Source organism: Urocampus carinirostris, chromosome 13 (assembly GCF_059441175.1).
Source record: "Urocampus carinirostris isolate Australia breed hairy pipefish chromosome 13, RoL_Ucar_1.0, whole genome shotgun sequence".
NCBI lineage: Eukaryota > Metazoa > Chordata > Actinopteri > Syngnathiformes > Syngnathidae > Urocampus > Urocampus carinirostris.
In genome coordinates this window covers 1669154-1691726 of record NC_142361.1, presented here as the reverse complement: position 1 = coordinate 1691726, position 22573 = coordinate 1669154, and the positions used below count along the sequence as shown (strand labels likewise).

The 22573-nt window shown below is 43.5% G+C and overlaps 1 protein-coding gene and 1 pseudogene across 3 annotated transcripts in view; both read left to right on the top strand.

The window, feature by feature from the left end:
• LOC148353470 (pantothenate kinase 1-like) overlaps positions 1-22573 on the top strand; it is a 99931-nt gene that overhangs the window by 74663 nt on the left and 2695 nt on the right. For 2 of the 3 annotated variants that reach the window (XM_088350822.1, XM_088350824.1), the window contains exons 6-7: positions 20798-20921; positions 22248-22373. In XM_088350822.1, coding sequence (XP_088206948.1) covers positions 20798-20921; positions 22248-22373 — 250 coding nt within the window. Of the gene's footprint in view, positions 1-9736; positions 10205-20797; positions 20922-22247; positions 22374-22573 lie in introns of those variants that run through there. The other variant, XM_088350825.1, reaches the window with a different exon arrangement.
• On the top strand, positions 18500-18589 carry LOC148353471 (U2 spliceosomal RNA; annotated as a pseudogene).

Below are 22573 nucleotides of genomic sequence, written 5' to 3'. Positions count from 1 at the left end.
ATATCTTGATGAGGCGTATGGCTTTGTCTTGTATTTATTGTTTGGCAGGGCAGCGTTTACAGACCGTCTTCGTGTTCCCCCCTATAGGCCTTAGAGATAGATAGTTAGATAAACACTTTATTCATCCCCGAAGGGAAATTCACAGGGCACTTCCTTTTATACTGGCAGGTACGGCTGCCTGTAAGGTACATTCACGTTACCGTCCTCTATACACAAAACATTTGATACATAGCTTATATACAAATACATCACATCCCCCTTCTTCTGTTTTTTTTTTCACATTTCCCTATAATCATCAAGAAATATAATGGGCAATAGTCACTATTTTGTGCAGACGAGTGTCGTTTTATGAAACATAAGTTAATTGTTCTTTCTTTCAAAGTACAGTGGAACCTCGGTTCTCGACCATAATCCGTTCCAGAACCCGGTTCGAAAACCGATTTGTTCGATCACCAAAATCGTTTTTCCCAGTAAAAGTAATGTAAGATCGTTTTAATCCGTTTCAACACCCTGAATGTTTCCCATGAACGTAAACATAAAGCTAACCCAGGCTAATTGTACGTTCGCCTTAGCGTAATCTTCCGTACGAAATGTTACGCTAACATGAACGTGTAAAAATAAAAAAATCAGGTCGTATACCTTGTCATTTAGCAAAAGTGGTGAGCGGTTAAAGGATAAAGAAAAGAATTATGGATAGGATTTCTTACCTTTGTGGTGGTCTGCAGAAGCCATGCTCTATTCCCTCGAAATAAGGGAAACTCGCACACCTTCTTCATATTTTGCTATTATTTTTTTCTTAAATGCAATAGTTGTACGCACTACTCTTCTTTTTTCACCTGTAGCAACTTTGCTGCTTGCACCAACCTTCTTTGGAGGCATAATTAGGGGCTAAAACACTCTCACCGATATTAAAAGCGAAAGCGAAAAGAAGTGTGCGCGCACGTGATAACAGTTCTTCACGAGGGGTGGGGGCAATCTACATGATCTACACCCGTACGCCGCTCAGCATTGCACCCTAGCGTACCGGTGTTCGAACTCCGATTTTTTGAACGAAAAGCGAAGCAAGAATTTCTCGAAATTTTGGGTCGGGAACCGATTTGTTCAAACTGAGAGGCGTTCGAAAACAGAGGTTCCACTGTATAGTTTTTGTTGATTTTCTTCGATCCGTTTGGTGTAAGCAGTGTTGTTAATGTTGGTAGTTTTCCTTTTAGCTGCCTTCCCATTAGCAGCTGGGCTGGTATTGTTCCTATCCTCGCCAGTGGTGTATTGCGATATTCCAAAAGTGAAATGTAGGGGTCACCAAAACCGTCCTGTGCCTTCTTTCAAAAATGTTTTACTGTTTGTATTGTCCTCTCTGCTTGTCCATTGGATTGGGCATGTCTGGGACTGGAAGTGAGATGTCTGATCTCCCACTGGTTAGCAAAGTCTCTGAACTCGGCACTGGCATACTGCGGTCCGTTATCAGAAATCAAAATGTCACAAATGCCTTCTCTAGAAAAGATAGACTTCAGTACTACTATCACATTGCTAGTGATGGTGTTTTTCAGTTTCATTATATGTGGGAACTTAGAGAAATAATCCACACACAACAGGTATTCAGATCCTCTATAATGAAAGAGGTCAGTGCCCACTTTTTGCCATGGTCTTTCTGGAAGTGGGTGTGAAATCAATAGTTCTCTCTGGTTACTTTTCTTGTTGTCCTGGCATGTAGCACAAATGGACACCAGATTCTGCATTGTGAAGTCATGTTTGGCCAATACAGAATGTCTCTGGCTCGCTCTTTGCACTTCACAATGCCTAAATGAGACTAATTTATTTTCCTCAACATCTCCTGCCCCAATTTGAGTTGGAACAATGTGCTTTTCCGCTTTAGCGTGATGTCCTTCAGTAACTGCATTTCAGGGTCCTGCGCAGTTGCTAATCTAAACTTACGCAGCTTCTCCTCTGATCCTGGTAGTGTGATTAAGTTCACACCCAACTCTTTCTCTAGCAGGCCTTCTTTATCCTCGTTGAGAAACACACGGCTTAGCTTGTCTGCGATGTCCTTTCCTGGATGGTAATGAACTTTAAGACTATAGCTTTGCTGCCTAAACAGCATCCTCTGAAGCCTCATCGGAGCTTGATGTAATAGGTTTTTGAAGATTCTCTCCAGGGGCTTATGGTCACTCTCAACTTCGACTTTTCCATAAATGTACTGTTGGAACTTTTCACATCCATACACAATAGCAAGTAACTCTTTTTCAGTTTGTGCATACCGGCACTGACAGTCACTGAGTGCTCTTGATCCATATGCTACCGGCTGCCTCTTCTGCTGTAGAACTGCTCCCATGCTTTCTGAGCATCTACTGATAGAGTTACCGGTTTGTCACATCATAGAATTTCAGAGTTCGTGCACTGGTGACCAGCTCCTTAAGTTTTTCATAACTTTTCTTTTGTGGATCCTCCCAATGCCAAATTGTGTCTCCTTCAAGCAGCTTTCTTAAAGGAGCACTCATTTCTGCCAAGTTTGGAATCAACTTTCCAATATATTGGATCATGCCATTGAACCACATTAATTCCTGCTTGTTTTGTGGTGATGGTAGCTGTTTTACTGCTCTGACTTTTTCCTCATCTGGCCACAGACCTCTGGCACTGAGCTTGTGTCCAATGTATTTTATTTCACTTGATCTAATCTTGCACTTGTCTCGGTTCAGCTTTACGTTGTTCTCTTTCACTATAATCTACATCTTAATCTGTAACATATAAATGCAATAATTGTTTTTGAAAGGTAGGCATGGTACGGGAATATTTCTCAATTTTACTCATTGGGCGGCAGTAGCTCAGGAGGTAGAGCGCTCGTCTTGGGATCAAGGGATCCCAGTTCGAATCCCGGCTTGTCTGTGTTACATGCCGAAGTGTCCTTGGGTAAGACACTGAACCCCTAAGACCCCCAATAAGCAGGTTAGCGCCTTACATGGCTGCACGGCCGCTATTGGGAAATGTGAAGCACATTGTAAAGCGCTTTGGGAAGTCATTGACTTGAAAAGCGCTATAGAAATGCAGATCGTTTCGTTTCGTTTCTGTAGTAACAACTTCAGCCTGTGAGCATGAATGTAAGCGCCGGTCTCCTGGTGATCCCAAGAGCCAAGAAGTGTTCCGCTGGTTCGAGAGCGTTCTCCATCTGGGCACCGGTGTTGTGGAATGCTCTTCCCCCTGAGATCCAATCTGCAACCTCAGTGGAAATGTTTAAATCTAAGCTTAAAACTCTACTCGATAGCATACGAATAACCTAAACTTCTTATATGTAATAACTTGTGAAGCCCTTAGAGACTAATTGTAATTAAGGGATATACAAATAAAAATGACCTGACTTGACAAACAGAGCCCTCTTCTAGGGAGCTCTGTTAGGGTTGCTGTCTATAAAGTCTATAAGTCTTGAGGGGAAAAACACAGTCTTATGCGATTACTTTTCGGATTAGTTTTTGATTCATTGTGCAGCCCTATTGGACGGACACACAATTTTCACAAGTTGGGCTCTACATGCAACCGCAATGGAACCGAAATAAAATCCATCCATCCATCCATCCATTGTCTTCCGCTTATCCGAGGTCGGGTCGCGGGGGCAGCAGCGTTAAAAGGGAAGCCCAGACGTCCCTATCCCCAGCCACCTCCTCCAGCTCATCCGACGGGACCCCCAGGCGTTCCCAAGCCAGCCGAAAGACATAGTCTCTCCAACGTGTCCTGGGCCGCCCCCGGGGCCTCCTACCGGTGGGACATGCCCGGAACACCTCCCGAGGGAGGCGTCCAGGAGGCATCCTTATTAGATGCCCGAGCCACCTCAACTGGCTCCTCTCAACGCGGAGGAGCAGTGGCTCTACACCGAGTCCCTCCCGGATGACTGAGCTTCTCACCTTATCTCTAAGGGAGAACCCAGCCACCCTGCGGAGGAAACTCATTTCGGCCACTTGTATCAGGGATCGAGTTCTTTCGGTCATGACCCAATGTTCATGACCATAGGTGAGGGTAGGAACGTAGATCGACCGGTAGATCGAGAGCTTTGCCTTTCGGCTCAGCTCCCTCTTCACCACGACAGACCGGTACAGGCTCCGAATGACGGCAGACGCTGCACCGACCCGTCTGTCGATCCCCCGTTCCATCCTACCCTCACTCGTGAACAAGACCCCAAGATACTTGAACTCCTCCACTTGGGGCAAGACCTCCTCCCGACCCGGAGGGAGCATACCACCCTTTTCCGACTGAGAACCATGGCCTCGGACTTGGAGGTGCTGATCCCCATCCCAGCCGCTTCACACTCGGCTGCGAATCGCTCCAGCGAGAGCTGAAGGTCACGGCTTGAGGAAGCCAACAGCACCACGTCATCTGCAAAAAGCAGTGACGCAATGCTGAGGCCCCCAAACCGGACTCCATCCCCGCCAAGGCTCCACCTAGAAATTCTGTCCATAAAAGTTATGAACAGAATCGGTGACAAAGGGCAGCCCTGGCGGAGCCCAACCCTCACCGGGAACGAATCCGACTTACTGCTGGCAATGCGGACCAGACTCTGGCACCGGGCATACAGGGACCGCACAGCCCGGATAAGACTGTGCGGTACCCCATACTCCCGAAGCACCCCCCACAGGGCCTCCCGAGGAACACGGTCGAATGCCTTCTCCAAGTCCACAAAACACATGTAGACCGGACAGGCAAACTCCCATGCACCCTCAAAGACCCTGAAGAGTGTATAGAGCTGGTCCAGTGTTCCACGGCCAGGACGAAAACCACACTGTTCCTCCTGAATCCGAGATTCGACTTCCTGGCGGACCCTCCTCTCCAGTACCCCTGAATAGACCTTACCAGGGAGGCTGAGAAGTGTGATTCCCCTGTAGTTGGAACACACTCTCCGGTCCCCCTTCTTAAAGACGGGAACCACCACCCCAGTCTGCCAGTCCAGAGGCACTGTCCCCGATGTCCACGCGATGTTGCAGAGGCGCGTCAACCATGACACGCCCACAACATCCAGAGCCTTAATGAAGTCCGGGCGGATCTCATCGACCCCCGGGGCCCTGCCACCGAGGAGTTTTTTGACAACCTCGGTGACTTCAACCCCAGTGATACGAGAGCCCAACCCAGAGTCCTCAGGCTCTGCCTCCCCAGAGGAAGACGTGCCGGTGGGATTGAGGAGGTCTTCGAAGTACTCCGCCCACCGATTCACAACGTCCCGGGTCGAGGTCAGCAGCGCCCCATCGGCACTATACACAGTGTCGATGGCACACCGCTTCCCCCCCCCTAAGACGTCGGATGGTGGACCAGAATTTCCTCGAAGCCGTTCGGAAGTCGGCTTCCATGGCCTCGCCAAACTCCTCCCATGCCCGAGTTTTTGCCTCGGCAACCGCCAAAGCCGCGATCCGCTTGGCCAGCCGATACCTGCCAGCTGCTTCCAGAGTCCCACAGGCCAGGAAGGCCCGATAAGACTCCTTCTTCAGCTTGACGGCATCCCTCACCGCCGGTGACCACCAACGGGTCTGAGGGTTGCCACCGCGGCAGGCACCGACTACCTTACGGCCACAGCTCTGATCAGCCGCCTCGACAATGGAGGCGCGGAACATGGTCCACTCGGACTCAATGTCCCCCGCCTCCCTCGGGACATGGGCGAAGTTCTGCCGGAGGTGCGAATTGAAACTTCTTCTGACAGGAGATTCTGCCAGCCGTTCCCAACAGACCCTCACAACACGCTTGGGTCTGCCGGGTCGGGCCGGCATCTTCCCCCACCATCGAAGCCAACTCACCACCAGGTAGTGATCAGTTGACAGCTCCGCCCCTCTCTTCACCCGAGTGTCCAGAACATGCGGCCGCAGGTCCGACGAAACGATGACAAAGTCGATCATCGAACTACGGCCTAGGGTGTCCTGGTGCCAAGTGCACATATGGACACCCTTATGTCTGAACATGGTGTTCATTATGGACAGACCATGACGAGCACAGAAGTCCAATAACGAAACACCACTCGGGTTCAGGTCAGGGGGGCCGTTCTTCCCAATCACGCCCCTCCAGGTCTCACTGTCATTGCCCACGTGAGCGTTGAAGTCTCCCAGCAGTACGAGGGAGTCCCCAGGGGGCGCGCTCTCAAGCACACCCTCTAAGGACCCTAAGAAGGGTGGGTACTCCGAACTGCTATTTGGTGCATAAGCACAAACAACAGTCAGGACCCGTCCCCCCACCCGAAGGCGGAGGGAGGCTACCCTCTCGTCTACCGGGGTGAACCCCAACGTACAGGCGCCGAGCCGTGGAGCAATTAATATGCCCACACCGGCTCTGCGCCTCTCACCATGGGCAACTCCAGAGTGGAAGAGAGTCCAACCCCTCTCGAGAGGACTGGTACCAGAGCCCAAGCCGTACGTAGAGGTGAGTCCGACTATATCTAGTCGGAATTTCTCAACCTCACGCACCAACTCGGGCTCCTTCCCTGCCAGAGAGGTAACGTTCCATGTCCCAAAAGCCAGTTTCTGTAGCCGGGGATCGTCGCGCCAAGGACCCCTCCCTTGGCTGCTACCCAGCTCTCTGCGCACCCGACCCCTTTGGCCCCTCCTACAGGTGGTGAGCCCATGGGAAGAGGGTCCCACGTCGTCCCTTCAGGCTGTGCCCGGCCGGCCCCCGTGGGTAAGGGTCCGGCCACCAGGCGCTCGCCAGCGGACCCCACCTCCAGGCCTGGCTCCAGAAGGGGGCCTCGGTAACCCGCGTCCGGACGAGGGAAATCGAGGACCAAAGTTTTGTCTCATCATTAGGGGTCTTCTGATCTGCGTTTTGTCTGGCCACTCACCTAGGACCTGTTTGCCATGGGTGACCCTACCAGGGGCTTAAAGCCCCCGACAACATAGCTCCTAGGATCATTGGGACACACAAACTCCTCCACCACGATAAGGTAGCAGATCAAGGAGGAGTGAACCAGCTCGGTGGCCTTGGGGGTATGGCGCCCGCCCCGAGACTGGGAGGTTGTGGTTCAAGCCTCGGCCGAGGGGGCTGGGAATCCCCTCCTCTGTATCAATCTCCCAAAAAGAGCCAGAAATAAAATATCTCGGCCAAAATTGAATTTAGTGATTGAATAAAAACATCTGATGAAAATGAAGGAATCCTCTTTTTATTGTATTTTTTTCAAAACACATCCTATTTTAAGGGCTCAAAATTAATTGGACAGAAAAAGGTGTGTTGTCAATATTTTTTTGCAAATCCTTTTGAGGCAATCACTGACTGAAGTCTGGAACACATGGACAACACCAAACGCTAGGCCTTTAGAGCAGAATCCTTGAGTTGTTGCTTTTTCTTTGGCCTTTCCACCTTAAGCTTCGTTTTGAGCAAGTGAAATGCATGCTTGATTGAGATCCAAACATTGACTTGACCATTGCAGAATATCCAATCTATTTGCCCTAATAAACTCCTGAGTTGTTTTTGCTGGATGTTTGGGTCAGTGTTCATCTGCACTGTGAAGCGCCATCAAATGAACTCTGCAGCATTTGGCTGAATCTGAGCAGAAAGTATATATCTTTATACTTCAGAATTCATCCGGCTACTTTTATCTGTTCTAATGTCATCTGTGAACACAAGTGACTCAGTGTCCTTGGAGGCCACACATGACCATGCCAACACACCATGAATGTAGGGTTCCAAAATAGGTTTAGAGCTAGGGTTACGGTTTGAAACGGGGCTAAGACTAGGGTTGGGGTTACAGCTATAATTAGGTGTAGGATTAGTATTAGGAGCTAGGCTTTTTGGCTGCAAATTGGGGTTTTAAAGCTATTTTTGGTTCTGAAAAATTGTTAAGACTTGAGTTAGAGTTTGAAAATAAGGTTTAGGCTCCAGTTATATTGATCGATGCTGGATTTCTTCTATGAATGGTACTGGAAAATTTGGAAAATTGGCTTTGAAATTAATTAAAAAGTGATTTGTCCAAGAAGGAAGGTGTAAGAACCCTGATTCTAGTCTTAAGAGACGGATACACCCACTTCTTGAAGAGTGTTCTTCACTCAGTAGATGTAGTAAATTGATTTTTCTTTACCATGGAGAGTATTTGGCAGTCATTTGTCGCTGTCGTTTTCTGTAAATTTCAAGTTCTTCTTGAATTGCCAACCTCAACAGTGCATTCCTTTTTTTCTTGGAATGTACCAAACTGTTAATTTGGCTTCTCAAAAAAATCTCCCATCCCTGTTGATCCAAAATGGCGGCGCCCCCTATGGCTGCGGCTGGATCTGCTCCCGACAGTTTCTCACATTCTAGTCAAAAACCCCAATCTTCGACTCAGTTTATGAGGGCGAACAAAGACAACTCTAACTGTAGATTAATATACGATCGCAGTTTTTTGCTGGATATGCGAACATCCAGAAATCCAGCGCAAATTTCGACGATCACTCTGGAGTGTTTACTTAGCCTCGGAGTGCTACGTCAACAGAACACAGCGGCCTACAAAGCAGCGAGTAAAAGTGGCAAGCGGAAGCGCTGTGACCGGGGAAGGAAACGAGGTTGTCGGGCCGGGCTAACGGCTCGGATGAAGGCTAAACCCTTCAAAACGCCTCTACCATCCATTTTCCTATCCAACGTCCGCTCCCTGGACAACAAACTGGACCATTTACAATTGGAATTCTCATCGAACCGCGAGTTGACGAACTGTTGTGCTTTAATTCTGACGGAGACATGGCTAAACTCATCTACCCCGAATGACGCTGTTAGCATTGTGGGGCTAACTGCTTTCCGCGCCGATAGAAGCGGCGAGCTCACCGGCAAAAGAAAGGGAGGCGGTCTATGCATTTATACAAACAACAACTGGTGTAGAAATGCGAAGATAATCTCGAATCACTGCTCACGAGACATTGAACTTTTGACGGTGATCTGCAGACCTGTGGAGGTTGTCAGCAGTATCAAGTTCCTAGGGGTGCACATTACAAACAAACTCACCTGGTCCGTGAACACTGCATCACTGGTTAAGAGGGCACAGCAGCGCCTGTACTTCCTGCGGAGGATGAGGAGAGCCCACCTGCCCCCACCCTCCCTCATCACATTCTACAGGGGCACCATAGAGAGTATCCTGACCAGCTGTATCTCTGTGTGGTGTGGAGGCTGCAGCGCTACCGACTGGGGTAGTGTGAGGAGTGTAACGAGGACAGCAGAGAAAATAATCGGGACTACACTTCCCTCCATTCAGGACATTGGCCAGAAGCGCTGCCTATCCCATGCTAAGAACATTACCGGGGACCCCTCTCACCCCCATCATGGACTGTTCACTCTGCTAGCCTCTGGGAAGAGGTTCTGCAGTGCGCGGTGCAGGACCACCAGGCTCCGCAATAGTCTAGTCCCCCTGGCCATTAGACTGTTAAATGGTCAATCTAACATATAGTTAACTTAAATCTAAACGGCTGCTAATCTGACTTTTTGCACTACTGGCAGTTTTTTATAGCTTGCCACTCATTGCACATTGCTCTCTGCACTATGGTAATTACAGCGTTATTGTTACAGTGTTAATGTTACTGTGTACCTGACTTGTTAACCTGACTGCCCATTTTGCACATCAGGTTAGCTACTCTTCTTGCACTATCGGCACTATGGTAAAATACTATACGTAGCCAATTACAATACAACTTTATTTATATCTGTACATTCAAGGAAACTGTGGGGGTCAGATGCATCGACATTTCGTTCTGTATACACGTGTACTAGAATGACAATAAAGTAGATCTGAATCTGAATCTGAATGGATGTCTTCATTTTCCAGTCTCAGGATCTTCACCTTCACCTACATTGAGAGCACCTTTAAGCATGTTGTGGATTAAATGCGGGTCGGCTTGATGAAGACAGCTGGACGTTGTGAAACGGTGTTTACACAGGAAATACCACGGTGTTGACTGAGCCAAGTCGTGGTGGGAAAAAGCGCTGTCGATCCTGAGAAAGAATACTGTCGGTTCGAGAAAAACACCACTTCATCGCTGACCGATGTTGTTGAGCACAGTATAAATGCCACCGTCTCTCTTCGACGGACTTTGAACGCTGATGTATGGATGAAATAAACTACGTTTTCCTCTCTGTCATATATCGGCCTGTTTATGTTTTGGGGCGACGCCCAACGACGTCCTCTCCAAAAAACACTTAACGTGTTGTCATAACCACAGCTTCCAAATGCAAAACCACACACCTACAATTAACTCCAGATCTTTTCACTGACAGGTTAACAAGAGTCAGTTACAGGCCTCTGAGTCAATTTTCCAATTACTTTTAGTCCCTTGAAAGGTGAGTACACAGTAGGGCTGAAATCTAACTGAAATCTAATCGACATTGCGATGTGACGTAGTGCGATTTTGTAATTGCACGTCACAGAAGAGGGTGCTGTTTACTTAAATGTAACCGCTAAGAAATCTTGTAAAATTCTCATAAAACCTCAATCCAAGACGTGCCAAAAGTAAATTGAAATCTGTTGTTGAACTGTTTGGAGAATCTTGACAGTTTTGGTCTCTTTTGAAAGGTAAGACGCTGAAGTTTTGTCTTAGACTAACATAATCACTGCAAGTGCTATTAACATTGATTAATCTAATTTAGAACACACAGAAATAGTATGTCTTTGGTCTCACATCATTTTTTTCTGATCACATGCATAATGAGTTTAGCACAGGCATCTTAGGGCCCGGTCAGACAGCCGTTTGCGTCTGTATCGCGGGTAAAATTTTGCGGGTTTTTTTTGCCCGTGGTTTCCCGCGGTGGAAAATGCGCAAAATTGGCCAACCCGCTGTTCATCGGTGGTATGCCCGCAAAACAGACGCCGGCGACTGTTCCGCTTCCTCATCGCGTCATTTCTGCGTCATTTTCTCGTGTGGACCACGGGTATAAAAGCTGCCGAGCCGGCGTTATGCCGAGAAATGCATCCTTGCCGAGATTTGCATCCCCTCGCTACTACAACCACTTTTACCTCGTTTTATCTCACTTTTAGGGAATTTAATGGCGAACATATAACCAAAACCACTTCGTCTTGCATTTGTTGGGAATGTAATACAACTTAAACCATTCCGTCTTTGTATTTGTTGTGAATGTAATCGAACGGTAATGCACGCCGTATACAAATCACTTTTGAGCAGGTAACATGTTTATTTTGCCTTTTTCTATTCAAATCGCTTGTATTGAAACTGTTATGCACTCTACCATAAAGCTTATTTCTGCATAATAAGCTTTACGGTAGAGTGCATAACAGTTCTCAAAAGTGATTAATATACGGTGTGCATTACTGTTCGATTACGTTCACAACAAAAACAAAGACTGAATGGTGTTGTATTACATTCCCAACAAATGCAAGACGAAGTGGATTTGGTTTTATGTTCGCCATTACATTCCCTAAAAGTGAGATAAAACGAGGTAAAAGTGGTTGTAGTAGCGATCTCGGCAGGGATGCATTTCTCGGCATAACACCGGGCTGTAGAAATCATAACCGCTCAAGACACAGTCCCGTGAAGATCAAGATTTCAAGCTATGGCACCGAAGAAGCCAATATGTTATTATTGTAATAGTTTTTCATTTTTATTTTATTATCTTGTTATGAAATGAAAAGAAATGTCAAGAAATAAAAATGGATTAAGACGAGGTCACTACGGTGACGGGGATCCATGTCCACCCCTTGACGTCTCGAGCACAACTGACGTGTGCTCGGCAAATCGCGCTGTATATACGCGGAGAAAGGCGTTTGACCGTCACACGCGTAACACGCTAATTTCACGTAATAACACCGCGATACAGGCGCAGAACATGCTATGAAGTGGCACGCAAGCGCGCGAAAATGCGGCGGGTCCGAAATGCCGTATTTTGAAGTCGAGTCGAAGTTTTTGTTTTGTTTTACTCAATAATTGAACTGAGTTTTTTATTTATTTGATATGGCGCCTAGAAAGGCAGTTTCTAAACCATGTTTTTGCGGTGCCGTGGACCATGGAGCAATGATCCAGTGCAGTCACTGCAAACACTATATACACTATGAGTGCTCTAGACTGTCAGTTCAGGACCTAAGCCTCGCGATACAGGATAAGCAAGCTACTTACATCTGCAAGTCCTGCGTCCCCGGCTTATCCGCTGATGATAAAGATTCTTACGCCTCTCTGAGTAGCTCTGGAACGGTGTTCACCTACGTGGATAGCACTCCGGTGCCTCTATCCGGGTCGTCTGGGCTGTGCGGTGCCCTGAACTCTGCTGATTTGGTCTCCACTGTCCGTGAAACCGTGAAGGCCATGGTACCAACTTTGGTCCGAGAGATCATGACGCAGATGATGCCAGAAGTTGCCAGAATGTCGACTAGCCTAATGGAGGAAATGCTAGCAAAGGAGGCTAGGAAGCATAATCTCGTGGTGGTTGGAGCAAAGACACATCGAGAAAATGGGGAAGCTGTCCAGGATACCCAGCTCTTTCAGGAAGTCGCCGAAGCAGTCCCGGGAGTAGAGAAACAGGACATTCTGGAAGTTTTTCGTGATGAAAGGCTGAGGAATGATGGTAAACCCAGGATTGTGAAGATCCGATTCCGGAATACAAGATCAAGGCTGGCGTTTCTCCGTGGATTCAATTGGGTGAAAAGTACCTTCCCGACGTTGTCTTCTGGATTTGTTCGTCCAGATATGACACCAAAAGAAAGGTAACGCGACAGGGAACTACAGGACGAACTTAAGCGCCGTCGGGACGAAGGTGAAGTAAACATTATTATACGGGACGGGAAAATTATTGTCAAGCCGGGAAATGCCTAAGGTCGCCTTCGCCTTTATTGAACAGCCCCTTGATTCATCTCATTAATGCCCAATGTTTGACTTCTAAGGCAGATGACTTGGTCTCGTACATCAATTTCTACACCCCTGATATTTTGGCAATTACAGAAACTTGGTACTCCGCTGGTGACACAGGGCCAACTATAGAGAAATATCAGTCCATTAGAACTGACCGTAAAAATGCCCAACATGGAGGAGTTTTGCTCATGGTCTCATGGTATAACTGTGTTTTCTGTCGCTAATTATCAATTCGATAGAATTGAGTTATTGAGATGTGATATTCTTATTTCTGGGGTGAAGCTGAGAATAGTGCTTGTATATCGCTCTGGTCTGAGCTCTTTTCAGGCCAACGTCGCTATGTTCGAACATCTGAATTCTATTTTTGATACTAAATTGCAAATTCTACTTATGGGTGATTTTAACTTTCCTGACCTTCACCACAGTTTTCTTCAAAATTCTGATACTAATCTAACTTCAATGTTCAAAAACTTGGTTTCAAATGCCGGTTTCTTTCAGCATGTCGATAAACCAACCAGGGGGTCCAACGTATTAGACCTTGTGTTTTCCACTGACAGATATCTGATTAAAAACATTGACGTTGGGCCGAGTTTCTCTACCAGTGATCACGATTCTGTTACTTTCCAACTTAACCTGGCTCTTAAAAAAGATACCGCTGCTCAGAACTACATAAATTTTCAAGACTGTGATCTACATGGCATGAGATACTTTCTGTCTAGTGTCAACTGGTACCTCTTATTTGATAATTGTGGGAATATTGAAGAAATGTGGGCAATATTTAAATCTGTTGTTTACACTTTGATATCTGTATACGTACCCTCAGTTTCTGTTACACCTCACGTCAACCATGATATAGCTGAATTGCATAGGCGAAAGCAGTTTATTCACAAGCTTTATAAACGTGATCAGTTGGCATACTTGGAAAGTTATCAAGATGCTTCAAGGGAAATGCGGAGGGCCATCAGGCGGGAAAGGGTGGCTGAGGAAAATAAAGTTTTAGAGGCTAATAATACTCGTAAATTATTTTCATACATCAACCGTAAACTAATTTCTAGGGCATCTATTCCCAACCTGAAGGCATCTGACGGTACCGTTGCTACAGATAATGCTGACAATGTCCGTATATTAAATGATCAGTATGCCAGTGTTTTTGGTCGTGACAATGGGGTTTCTTCCGACTTTCCCAGCAGAACTTCAGCTGTTCTAAATTCTGTGGAACTTTCAAAGGAGTTAATTCATAGATACTTTATAAAACTTCCCAGCAAATTTTCAGCCGGCCCTGACAAAATTCCAAATTTCTTGCTTAAAAAGCTAGCTTACTTTTCATGTGAACCATTATTTTACCTGTTTTCTAGATCTTTTGAGGATTCACAGCTGCCTGAGGACTGGCCTAGTGCTATTGTCATACCCATTTTTAAAGGGGGAGCACAACAAGTGCAGCTAACTATAAACCAGTTAGCTTTACTAGCTGCATCTGTAAAGTGTTTGAGAGAATTATTTCAGATGCCATATGGAATTTTATACAGGAGCACAATCTTTTTACGTTTAAACAACATGGGTTTAGGTCCGGACATTCTACCATGACTAACTTAATAGCTCATTTGAATAATATTACCAGTATGTTTTTTGTTCACAATAGGGCTGGTCATGTTGTTTACTTAGACTTTTGCAAGGCTTTTGATAAAGTGTCTCATAACAAGCTTTTACAAAAACTGAAATGCTATGGTATTAGTGGAAAACTGCTTGAATGGATAACAGCATATTTGTCAAATCGTAAACAATGCGTAAAAATTGATGATGTTCTTTCAGCGTGGTCGGAAGTTTGTAGTGGGGTACCGCAGGGCTCAGTACTAGGACCATTATTATTTCTGTTTTTTGTGAACGACCTACCTGAGGCCATTCAAAGTAGTGACATCTCAATTTTTGCCGATGATGCTAAACTGTCGGCTTTCTTACCGAAAACCCAGGTGACAGGTACAATTGATTCTCTCCAAAATGACATTAAATCAGTTTTTCTTTGGTCCGAAAAGTGGCAACTGCAATTGTCATCTCATAAATGCTTAGCACAGTCGTTTTTACATGGTTCTGTTCCGCTGTATAACATTAATGATCATGATTTGCATGTTGTTACTGAACATAAGGATCTGGGTGTCACTCTTACTTCAAACTTAAAGTTTACCACGCATATCGCCAAAATTACCAACAAAGCCAATAACATAACATCAAACATTTACAGAAACTTTTACAACAAGAACCCAGCATTCTTAGTTCGAATGTTTTGCGTTTATGTTAGACCCAGGTTAGAATATAACAGCGTTGTGTGGAACCCTTACTTACTCAAGGACATTAACCTACTGGAAGGAGTTCAACGACGGTATACGAAGCGGATGCCTGGGATGCACAGCTTGTCATATCCGGAAAGACTACAAAGACTGAACTTGGACTTTTTGGAGCTCCGTAGAATTCGATTTGATTTAATTTTTGTGGGGGGTTTTTAAGGGTTATTGTTCTATCTTCGTTTTTCATTATCCATTATCCGTTATCGGTCAGTTCATAATACGCTACAAAGCCTAGGAGCCGGGACACTTACTCTCAGCCAAAAGGCCAAGCTAAGGTCTTAGCCCTAAAGCCTTGCTGCGATCATTGCGAATGCATCGTTCCCGGATGTACTGCAATACCGGGCCGATGCGTGGAGTGGACAGAGTAAGCTCTTATTCCGCCACACATGCCGACGCTATTAGAATCTCACGGTGTTCAAAGTACTGCATGGAATGATCGATGTGCCTTTTGATCAATTTTTTGAGTTCTGTCGTGTTGATGGTTTACGTGGTCACAGATATAAGTTACGGGTGCCTAGACCTACCAGCAACTTGCACGGAAACTTTATTTCTTTCAGGATACCAAAAATTTGGAATTTTTTGCCAGACCGGGTTATTAGTGCAAATACGGTGCAAACCTTTAAGCAAAGGTTGGCAGAAACAGATCTGTCAAATTTCCTTAGGGGAGGGGGCGTAAGGTGACCATATTTGGCCATGCTCACTCTCAGCATTAGTTTTTCTTTTTGTGTCATGTTTTGATTAATGTATCCAACAATACCTTCAATATGACCATGCTCCACCCACGATTACCCGCTGAAATTTTGCGTCCTACCCATGTGTAACCGCGGCCAGAGCACGTCGTTCCGCGTCATTTCCGCGTCATTACCTCGTATGCCGCCCGCGGTTACACATGGTCTAAAGTTTTGAGCAGCGCAAAACTTTTTCGCGCGGCCAAACACGCGTGAATTTCCGACCGCGTGTAAAGCACTGCTGTATCTCGTCTATATGGCGATCTCAAAGCGTCCAACATCGTCTGCTTCACGGGCAGAAATTTCTGGCCGTGATTCAGCCTCGATACGCCCGTGAAAGACTTGGCGACGGAGCCCTAAAGTTTTGAGCAGCGCAAAACTTTTTCGCGCTGCCAACCGCGTGTGAATTTCCGACCGCGTGTTAAGCACTGCTGTATCTCGTCTGTATGGCGATCTCAAAGCGTCCAACAGCGTCTGCTTCACAGGCAGAAATTTCTGGCCGTGATTCAGACGCAAACGGCTGTGTGACCGGGCCCTTAGCTGGAAAACAGCCGGTCCCAGGTCAAAGTTGATAACCATTTAAAAAAACTAAACCTCAGTATTTTGTACATTTTCTAAGGATACAGTCATGTCTTTGCTTATCAACAGTCGGATAGCCATCACTAGTGATAACCATTGAATGCATAAGTGGGATAAAAAATTACCGCATGAGTTGTTGTTGTTCAAAATTAAAAAAAAAAAATAGTTGTCAAATTCAAGGTATACCTCATAAAACATGTGCATGACATAAAGCCATTAGGATTTTTTCACCCCACTATCAACCACACTCATGGAAGAGTGTATGATCTGGTGGGTCATGCATCCAAGGGTTAAGTACTTACAAAAAAAAAAAACTAGCACAAAAAAAAGACCTCGCTTTTAAAATCAAAAATCGCATCGAAATTGCAATACTGGTCTGAAAAATGGCAATTTGGTTTTTTCTCAAAATCGTGCAGCCCTGGTATAAAGTGTGTTAGGAGCTTTAATTCCTAAACCTTCATTCTGATTTGGATGTGAAAAGACTCTAATTGCAGCTGAGATTGTGCACTTTAAGCCCATAATGAAAACAACTTGTAAAACTTGTGTCACTTTCCAAATATTTTTGGGCCTAACTGTAGCTGTAACTGTAGCTGTAACTGTTTAGCGCTTAAATTAATTCAAAAAAAATAAAAAATCAATCATTTAGCGAAAAATAGGTTATAAATAGGATATCTTGCTCCAAATAAAACCCCAAACATTGTGAAAGGATGTGCAAAAAAAAATTAAAACTGGTGCGTCTTGGTCACTTCGAATCTTCGTAGTTTGTATCCTTCCTTGTGCTTTCTTGCACTCTTTTTATAGCGACGTTTAGTTTTTAAATATTACGTAGTGTCCTTTTAAGTACCATTTTTTTTTTCATTTTAGTACATTTGTTCTTTTTTTCCCAGTAAGATGAGAAACTAATTACATTAAGAAAAATTATCTGATATAGCAAAAGCAGGTATTTTAGGAAAATCTTCTGTATATTTTTGTTATCGTATCAAATATAATTTGTAAACCCTAAAAAGAAAGGAGTCACTTGAAACGAGTAAAATTATCTAGCAGGAAATGCAATAATTCCACTTATCAGGACATAATGTATTATTCAGTGCCACTTAATGGTAAAACAATAGTGATTTGAATACTAAGCCAAAATACACTGACTATGATAAAGTGGATTTCTAAAAACACTCGTTATTAGAGAAATTTGCATTTACTTTACATAACATCCTGTTGCTACGAGTACCCGAAATTCTTGTGAAAGTCTGGGCAAAATATTTTTTTATAAAAAAAATATATATATATATTTTTGGTCACCGTGAGTTCCGTAGTTTGTATTCTACTTTGTGCATTTTAAACACTCATTTTGCGACACAAAACAGCAACATCTAGTGGTCAAATAATAAATTATGTCCCCTTAAAATCATGATAATTATACTTAAATAGCTATTTTATTAACTAATTCTATACATTTACTTTATTTCACTTGGGTACAATGTAATAGAAAAATAAATCTTGTTGCTAGCGTAATGATGAAATTTGAGGTTTAGGAATCTTTTAAAGCCAATGACAGTAAACGGCACATACAACAAACCCAAAGCAGACCTTTTTCTTGTTATATAAATCTGTTTTGACTTCAGCTCAAAGGTTGACCCATAAAGCTAATGTTTGACCCAAGAAAATCGTTTTTAACCTTGTCACCGCATTGCTATCGCTTAAGTCAGGGGTCGTAAACCTCTGACTCAAAGAGCCATTGATTGAAAATAGTTTGTTTTTTAGTTAGAGCCACACCATATGTTTATACAAAACCTTATTTCCAGACAAAGTGAAGCGTTATCATGCTCTTCAGAGATACAGATAATAAATCACTGGAGAAAAACTTTTCCGTTCCAAAACTTTGAGTAAGCATGTATTGTTCAAACTTTGTTGTTATGACATCACGTAATTTGCTTTGTTACACATAAAAGCTCGTTGTCAGGTAAAGGACTTTGTGTTTAGTATATTCTTGTAACTTGAAGTTATTCAAGTATTTATTTTGATTGTTTGAACCTTATTTTTAAAGTTTTATTCTGTGGTTCTGATTTTGTATACTGGTGCATTAGCCATGATCTTTGATTTTTGCAATCCGGAGATGGAATAAGAGCTTGCTCTGTCCACTCCACGCATCGGCCCGGTATTGCAGTACCTCCGGGAACGGTGCATTCGCAATGATCGCAGCAAGGCTTTGGGGCTAGGACCTTAGCTTGGCCTTTTGGCTAAGAGTAAGTGTCCCGGCTCCTAGGCTTTGCAGCGTATTATGAACTGACCAATAACGGATAATGAATAACAAAGATAGAACAATAACCCTTAAAAACCCCATTTATATGTATTTGTTTTTGGGTTTATTTTTACACACACTCTAATTATTTAAATAATCAAGTTACTAGCTTTTATTCAAGCTAACCCTATTGCACGTTAGTTATTATTTTGAATGTTTCATTATTGTTGCAATAGATGACAATTTCCTACATTCTGTGAATCTACCATTGGTGGAAAAAAGCTTTGCCTCAAGGTGTAAACATTTTGTTTAAAGTTACTATAAAGCTTTAACTCAGAATTAAATATCTAACTTAACAGCTTTTCAATAAAACACATCTAAACTAACAGTCCCCGATCAATGAAAAACAGGAATGATCATGATAAAAACAGAAATAACATACCACTTTAACGCTTGAGTGTCTCCCCGTCTCAGTCAGTTTGGTTATTTGTGCCTAAAATTTACCTAAAATTTTAGCGTCGAGTTATTTGACCAAAGGATCATAAAGCCATCTACATGTCTAACAGGGAGTTCTGTTGTGCCTATGCACTTGAAACATTATCCGAGAAATAGCAAAAGGGAGATGCCTCACTGTTCTGATGCATTTCATTGGCTAAAAACACCCAAAAATTTACCGGCCTTAAAGGAAGAAAAGCTCTACGGCGCTCCTGCTGCAAGTGTCAGAAACATGGTTTTGCACTTCTGTCCTCGAGGCAATAAAATAGTGACTTTTATCTCCGAGCCAGATTTACTCATTAAAACATCCACACCTGGCTTGCGTTCCCAACCCTTGTCTATTCGGGGTTTGTACGTGTGCTTAAAATCCTTGAAAAAGCTTGAAGTTGTGTTTTCAAGGTCAGAAAATTGTTCGAATTTCGAGTGAAGTGCTTGAAAATGCTTGAAATTATTTCCATTGCCGTCTTACCTGGCACTCTGACTTGACCGACAACACTTTTACATAATAAAATAATGGGAAAAAAGTGCATGAAAATGAAGCCAATGGTGGCTCCAGTCCTCATTATTGAGTTGTGATGTGAAGCATCCAAGAGAACAGGTTTATCACATCCAAGAGGAGAGGTTTATCAGACGAGTCATGGAAATTCCAGCTTTCGAAAAGTGGCTCATTCGGCTCGGCTCACTGAAAAGAGCTCGCTCTTTTGGCTCAAAAACGGCTCATCAAGGTTTTTTTTTTTTTTATGATCTATCAATAGTAATAAAACATTATGCACCAAATTATTTAGGAATCAATAATTTCATATGGTTATTGGGTGATCCCTGCAAAACACATGAGGTGATTTTGAGTTAATTTAAAATATTCAGAGATGGAAAAAAAAACTGGGGGGACAGACTTTTTTTTAGCTAATTATACAGTGAACAGATTTAAAGTCGAAAAACAACACAAAATCCCTGAAAATCAAAAACATCAAAATATAAATTCATTAATTAACTCTTCAGTGCTATAAATAAATCAGAAAATGCAAACAAATTAACTATTTATAATTCTATTTTAACCAATTAAGACACAGATCTTCTCAAAACACGCAAAAACAAATTTAAATAGGTAAAACAAAAAGCAAAAGGCTACAGTTTGAGATTGAAAGACTGAATGGACTTTTGTTCAGAGGAATCAATATCATTAAAATGAGTCAAAATTTGGCGTGGTTTTTTTTTGTGCTTTTTATTCTTACAACACTTTCTTTTTTTTGTCTTCCGCATAGAGCCTTTTTCCGTGTTGGTAAACAAGTGTTTCTGGAATTTATTGAAGCTGTGCTGGCATTGTTGAAGCAGAATGGCAGAATTCATGTCAGTTTGTAGCAGACCACTGACACAAAAAGATCTTAGATCATAGATAGAAACAACGCAAAATAGCACAAAGTATGTGCTAGCAGCAAAATAGCGACTTGATTTTAGTCATCAAAGCCAACAAAAAAAAACGTTCTTTGGATCTGCGCTATATTCCTTCCTTTAAAGGTACTTCAAAAATTAAAATATTGGCCTTGAAAGTGCTTGAAAAGTGTTTGAATTTGACCTTAAAGAAGGTGTATGAACCCTGCCTATGGTGTCAAAAAAATGTATGCTAAAGCATGGAATGTCATGTTTTTTCTTCTTCAGTTACGGCCACATGATGAGCAAAGAGAAGCGCGACACCATCAGTAAAGAGGACCTGGCTCGAGCCACGCTGGTCACCATCACCAATAACATTGGCTCCATCGCGCGCATGTGTGCTGTCAATGAGGTGAATGTGTGAAAAAAAATCATCGACGTGAAAAAGACTGCGCCAATTGCAATTTTCTGTGTGCTGTGAGCTTCTTTACAGTGTTGCCTTGTGGCAATGATGATCAAGCAGCATTGTACAGGGCTATCATGGCATGCAGAGCGGCAGCAAATGTATTTCACAATAAACATTACGTATATATATATATATATATATATATATTCATATATTCATGGGCAACACGGCGGCACAGTGGTTAGCGCGTTTGCGGCACAGTTCTGAGTTCATGAGATCAAACTTCCTGTGTGGAGTTCGCATGTTCTCCCCGTGCTTGCGTGTGTTTCCTCTGGGCACTCCGGTTTCCTCCCACATTTCAAAAATATGCATGTAAGGTTAATTGGCCAGTCCAAATTGTCTCTAGGTGTGAATGAGCAAGTGAGTTGTCTGTCTCCGTGTGCCCTGCGACTGGCTGGCAACCAGTTCAGGGTGTCCCCTGCCCACTGCCCGAAGCTGGCTGGGTTGGGCTCCAGCACCCCCGCGACCCTACTGAGGATAAGCAGTGAAGATAATGCATATATATTCATATAAAAAAATTATTTTATTTTGAAAAAAATAGCAATAAACATGAACAGTCTTCTTATTTTTTTAAAGTAGTGGTCGATCAAGAATTCTCAATTTATTTTACATAAACAGAGCCTCACTTAACGGCGGCTGCCACAATTGTCCACCATCTTGATGCTAAGGGTACCTCCCAAAAAAAAAAAACCTTTTGAAAGGCGAGGAAAAAATATGGTTTGGTTGGTCACTTTGAGTCTTAGTATGTAATTTTCTTTGTGCTTTGTAGCACTACACAGGGACATTTACTAGGAAAGTATTCCACTGTGTCCCATAAAATGTTATTTTTCTGTGGTACCGAACAATCGGTCCGAAGAGGGATGGGCACCGCCAGACTGTACTTGCCCAAAACACAACACTGAAAGTGGTGCCCCTACAACCCTGGTGTTGAAGGGATCCAGAAACGTGAACATTACAGTACAACAAAAATAATAAACATAAATTACTTTTTAAAAAATGTTGATTGTTTATTGTAACATGTGAAAGTGTAACAAAAGGTTGCATACTTTTTAATTTTTTTTTTTAGAATTTAAACTTGTTTTGTTTTACTACGTTTCCAATTCGCAAGTGTTTTCATTACCTAGCTCACCCACACTACCCTGTGGTGAGGAGGTGGCATTGCACTCCCCTATTGTGTTTTTTATTGATACCCCATAAATGTATAAGATTTTTTATTCGCAGACAGTACATTTAAAACGCCTAACATCACCCGGGGCATCTTTTATTTTACAGAATATCGAGCGGGTGGTGTTTGTGGGTAACTTCCTGCGCATCAACACAGTGTCCACAAAACTGCTGGCCTACGCCATGGATTTCTGGTCTAAAGGACAGCTGCGAGCCCTCTTCCTTGAACACGAGGTATAATGTCACATTTGTATATATTTAGACGCATACGCTGTTCTTATGTATTTGAGAAAAAAAATTCAACCACTGTATTTTCAGCACTATAAGGCACACCGGTTATAAGGTGCACACTAAGAAAATAGTCTTTTGTCATCTATTTTCATACATAAGGGCGCACGAGACCATAAGCCATGTTAAATTGAGACTACAAATAG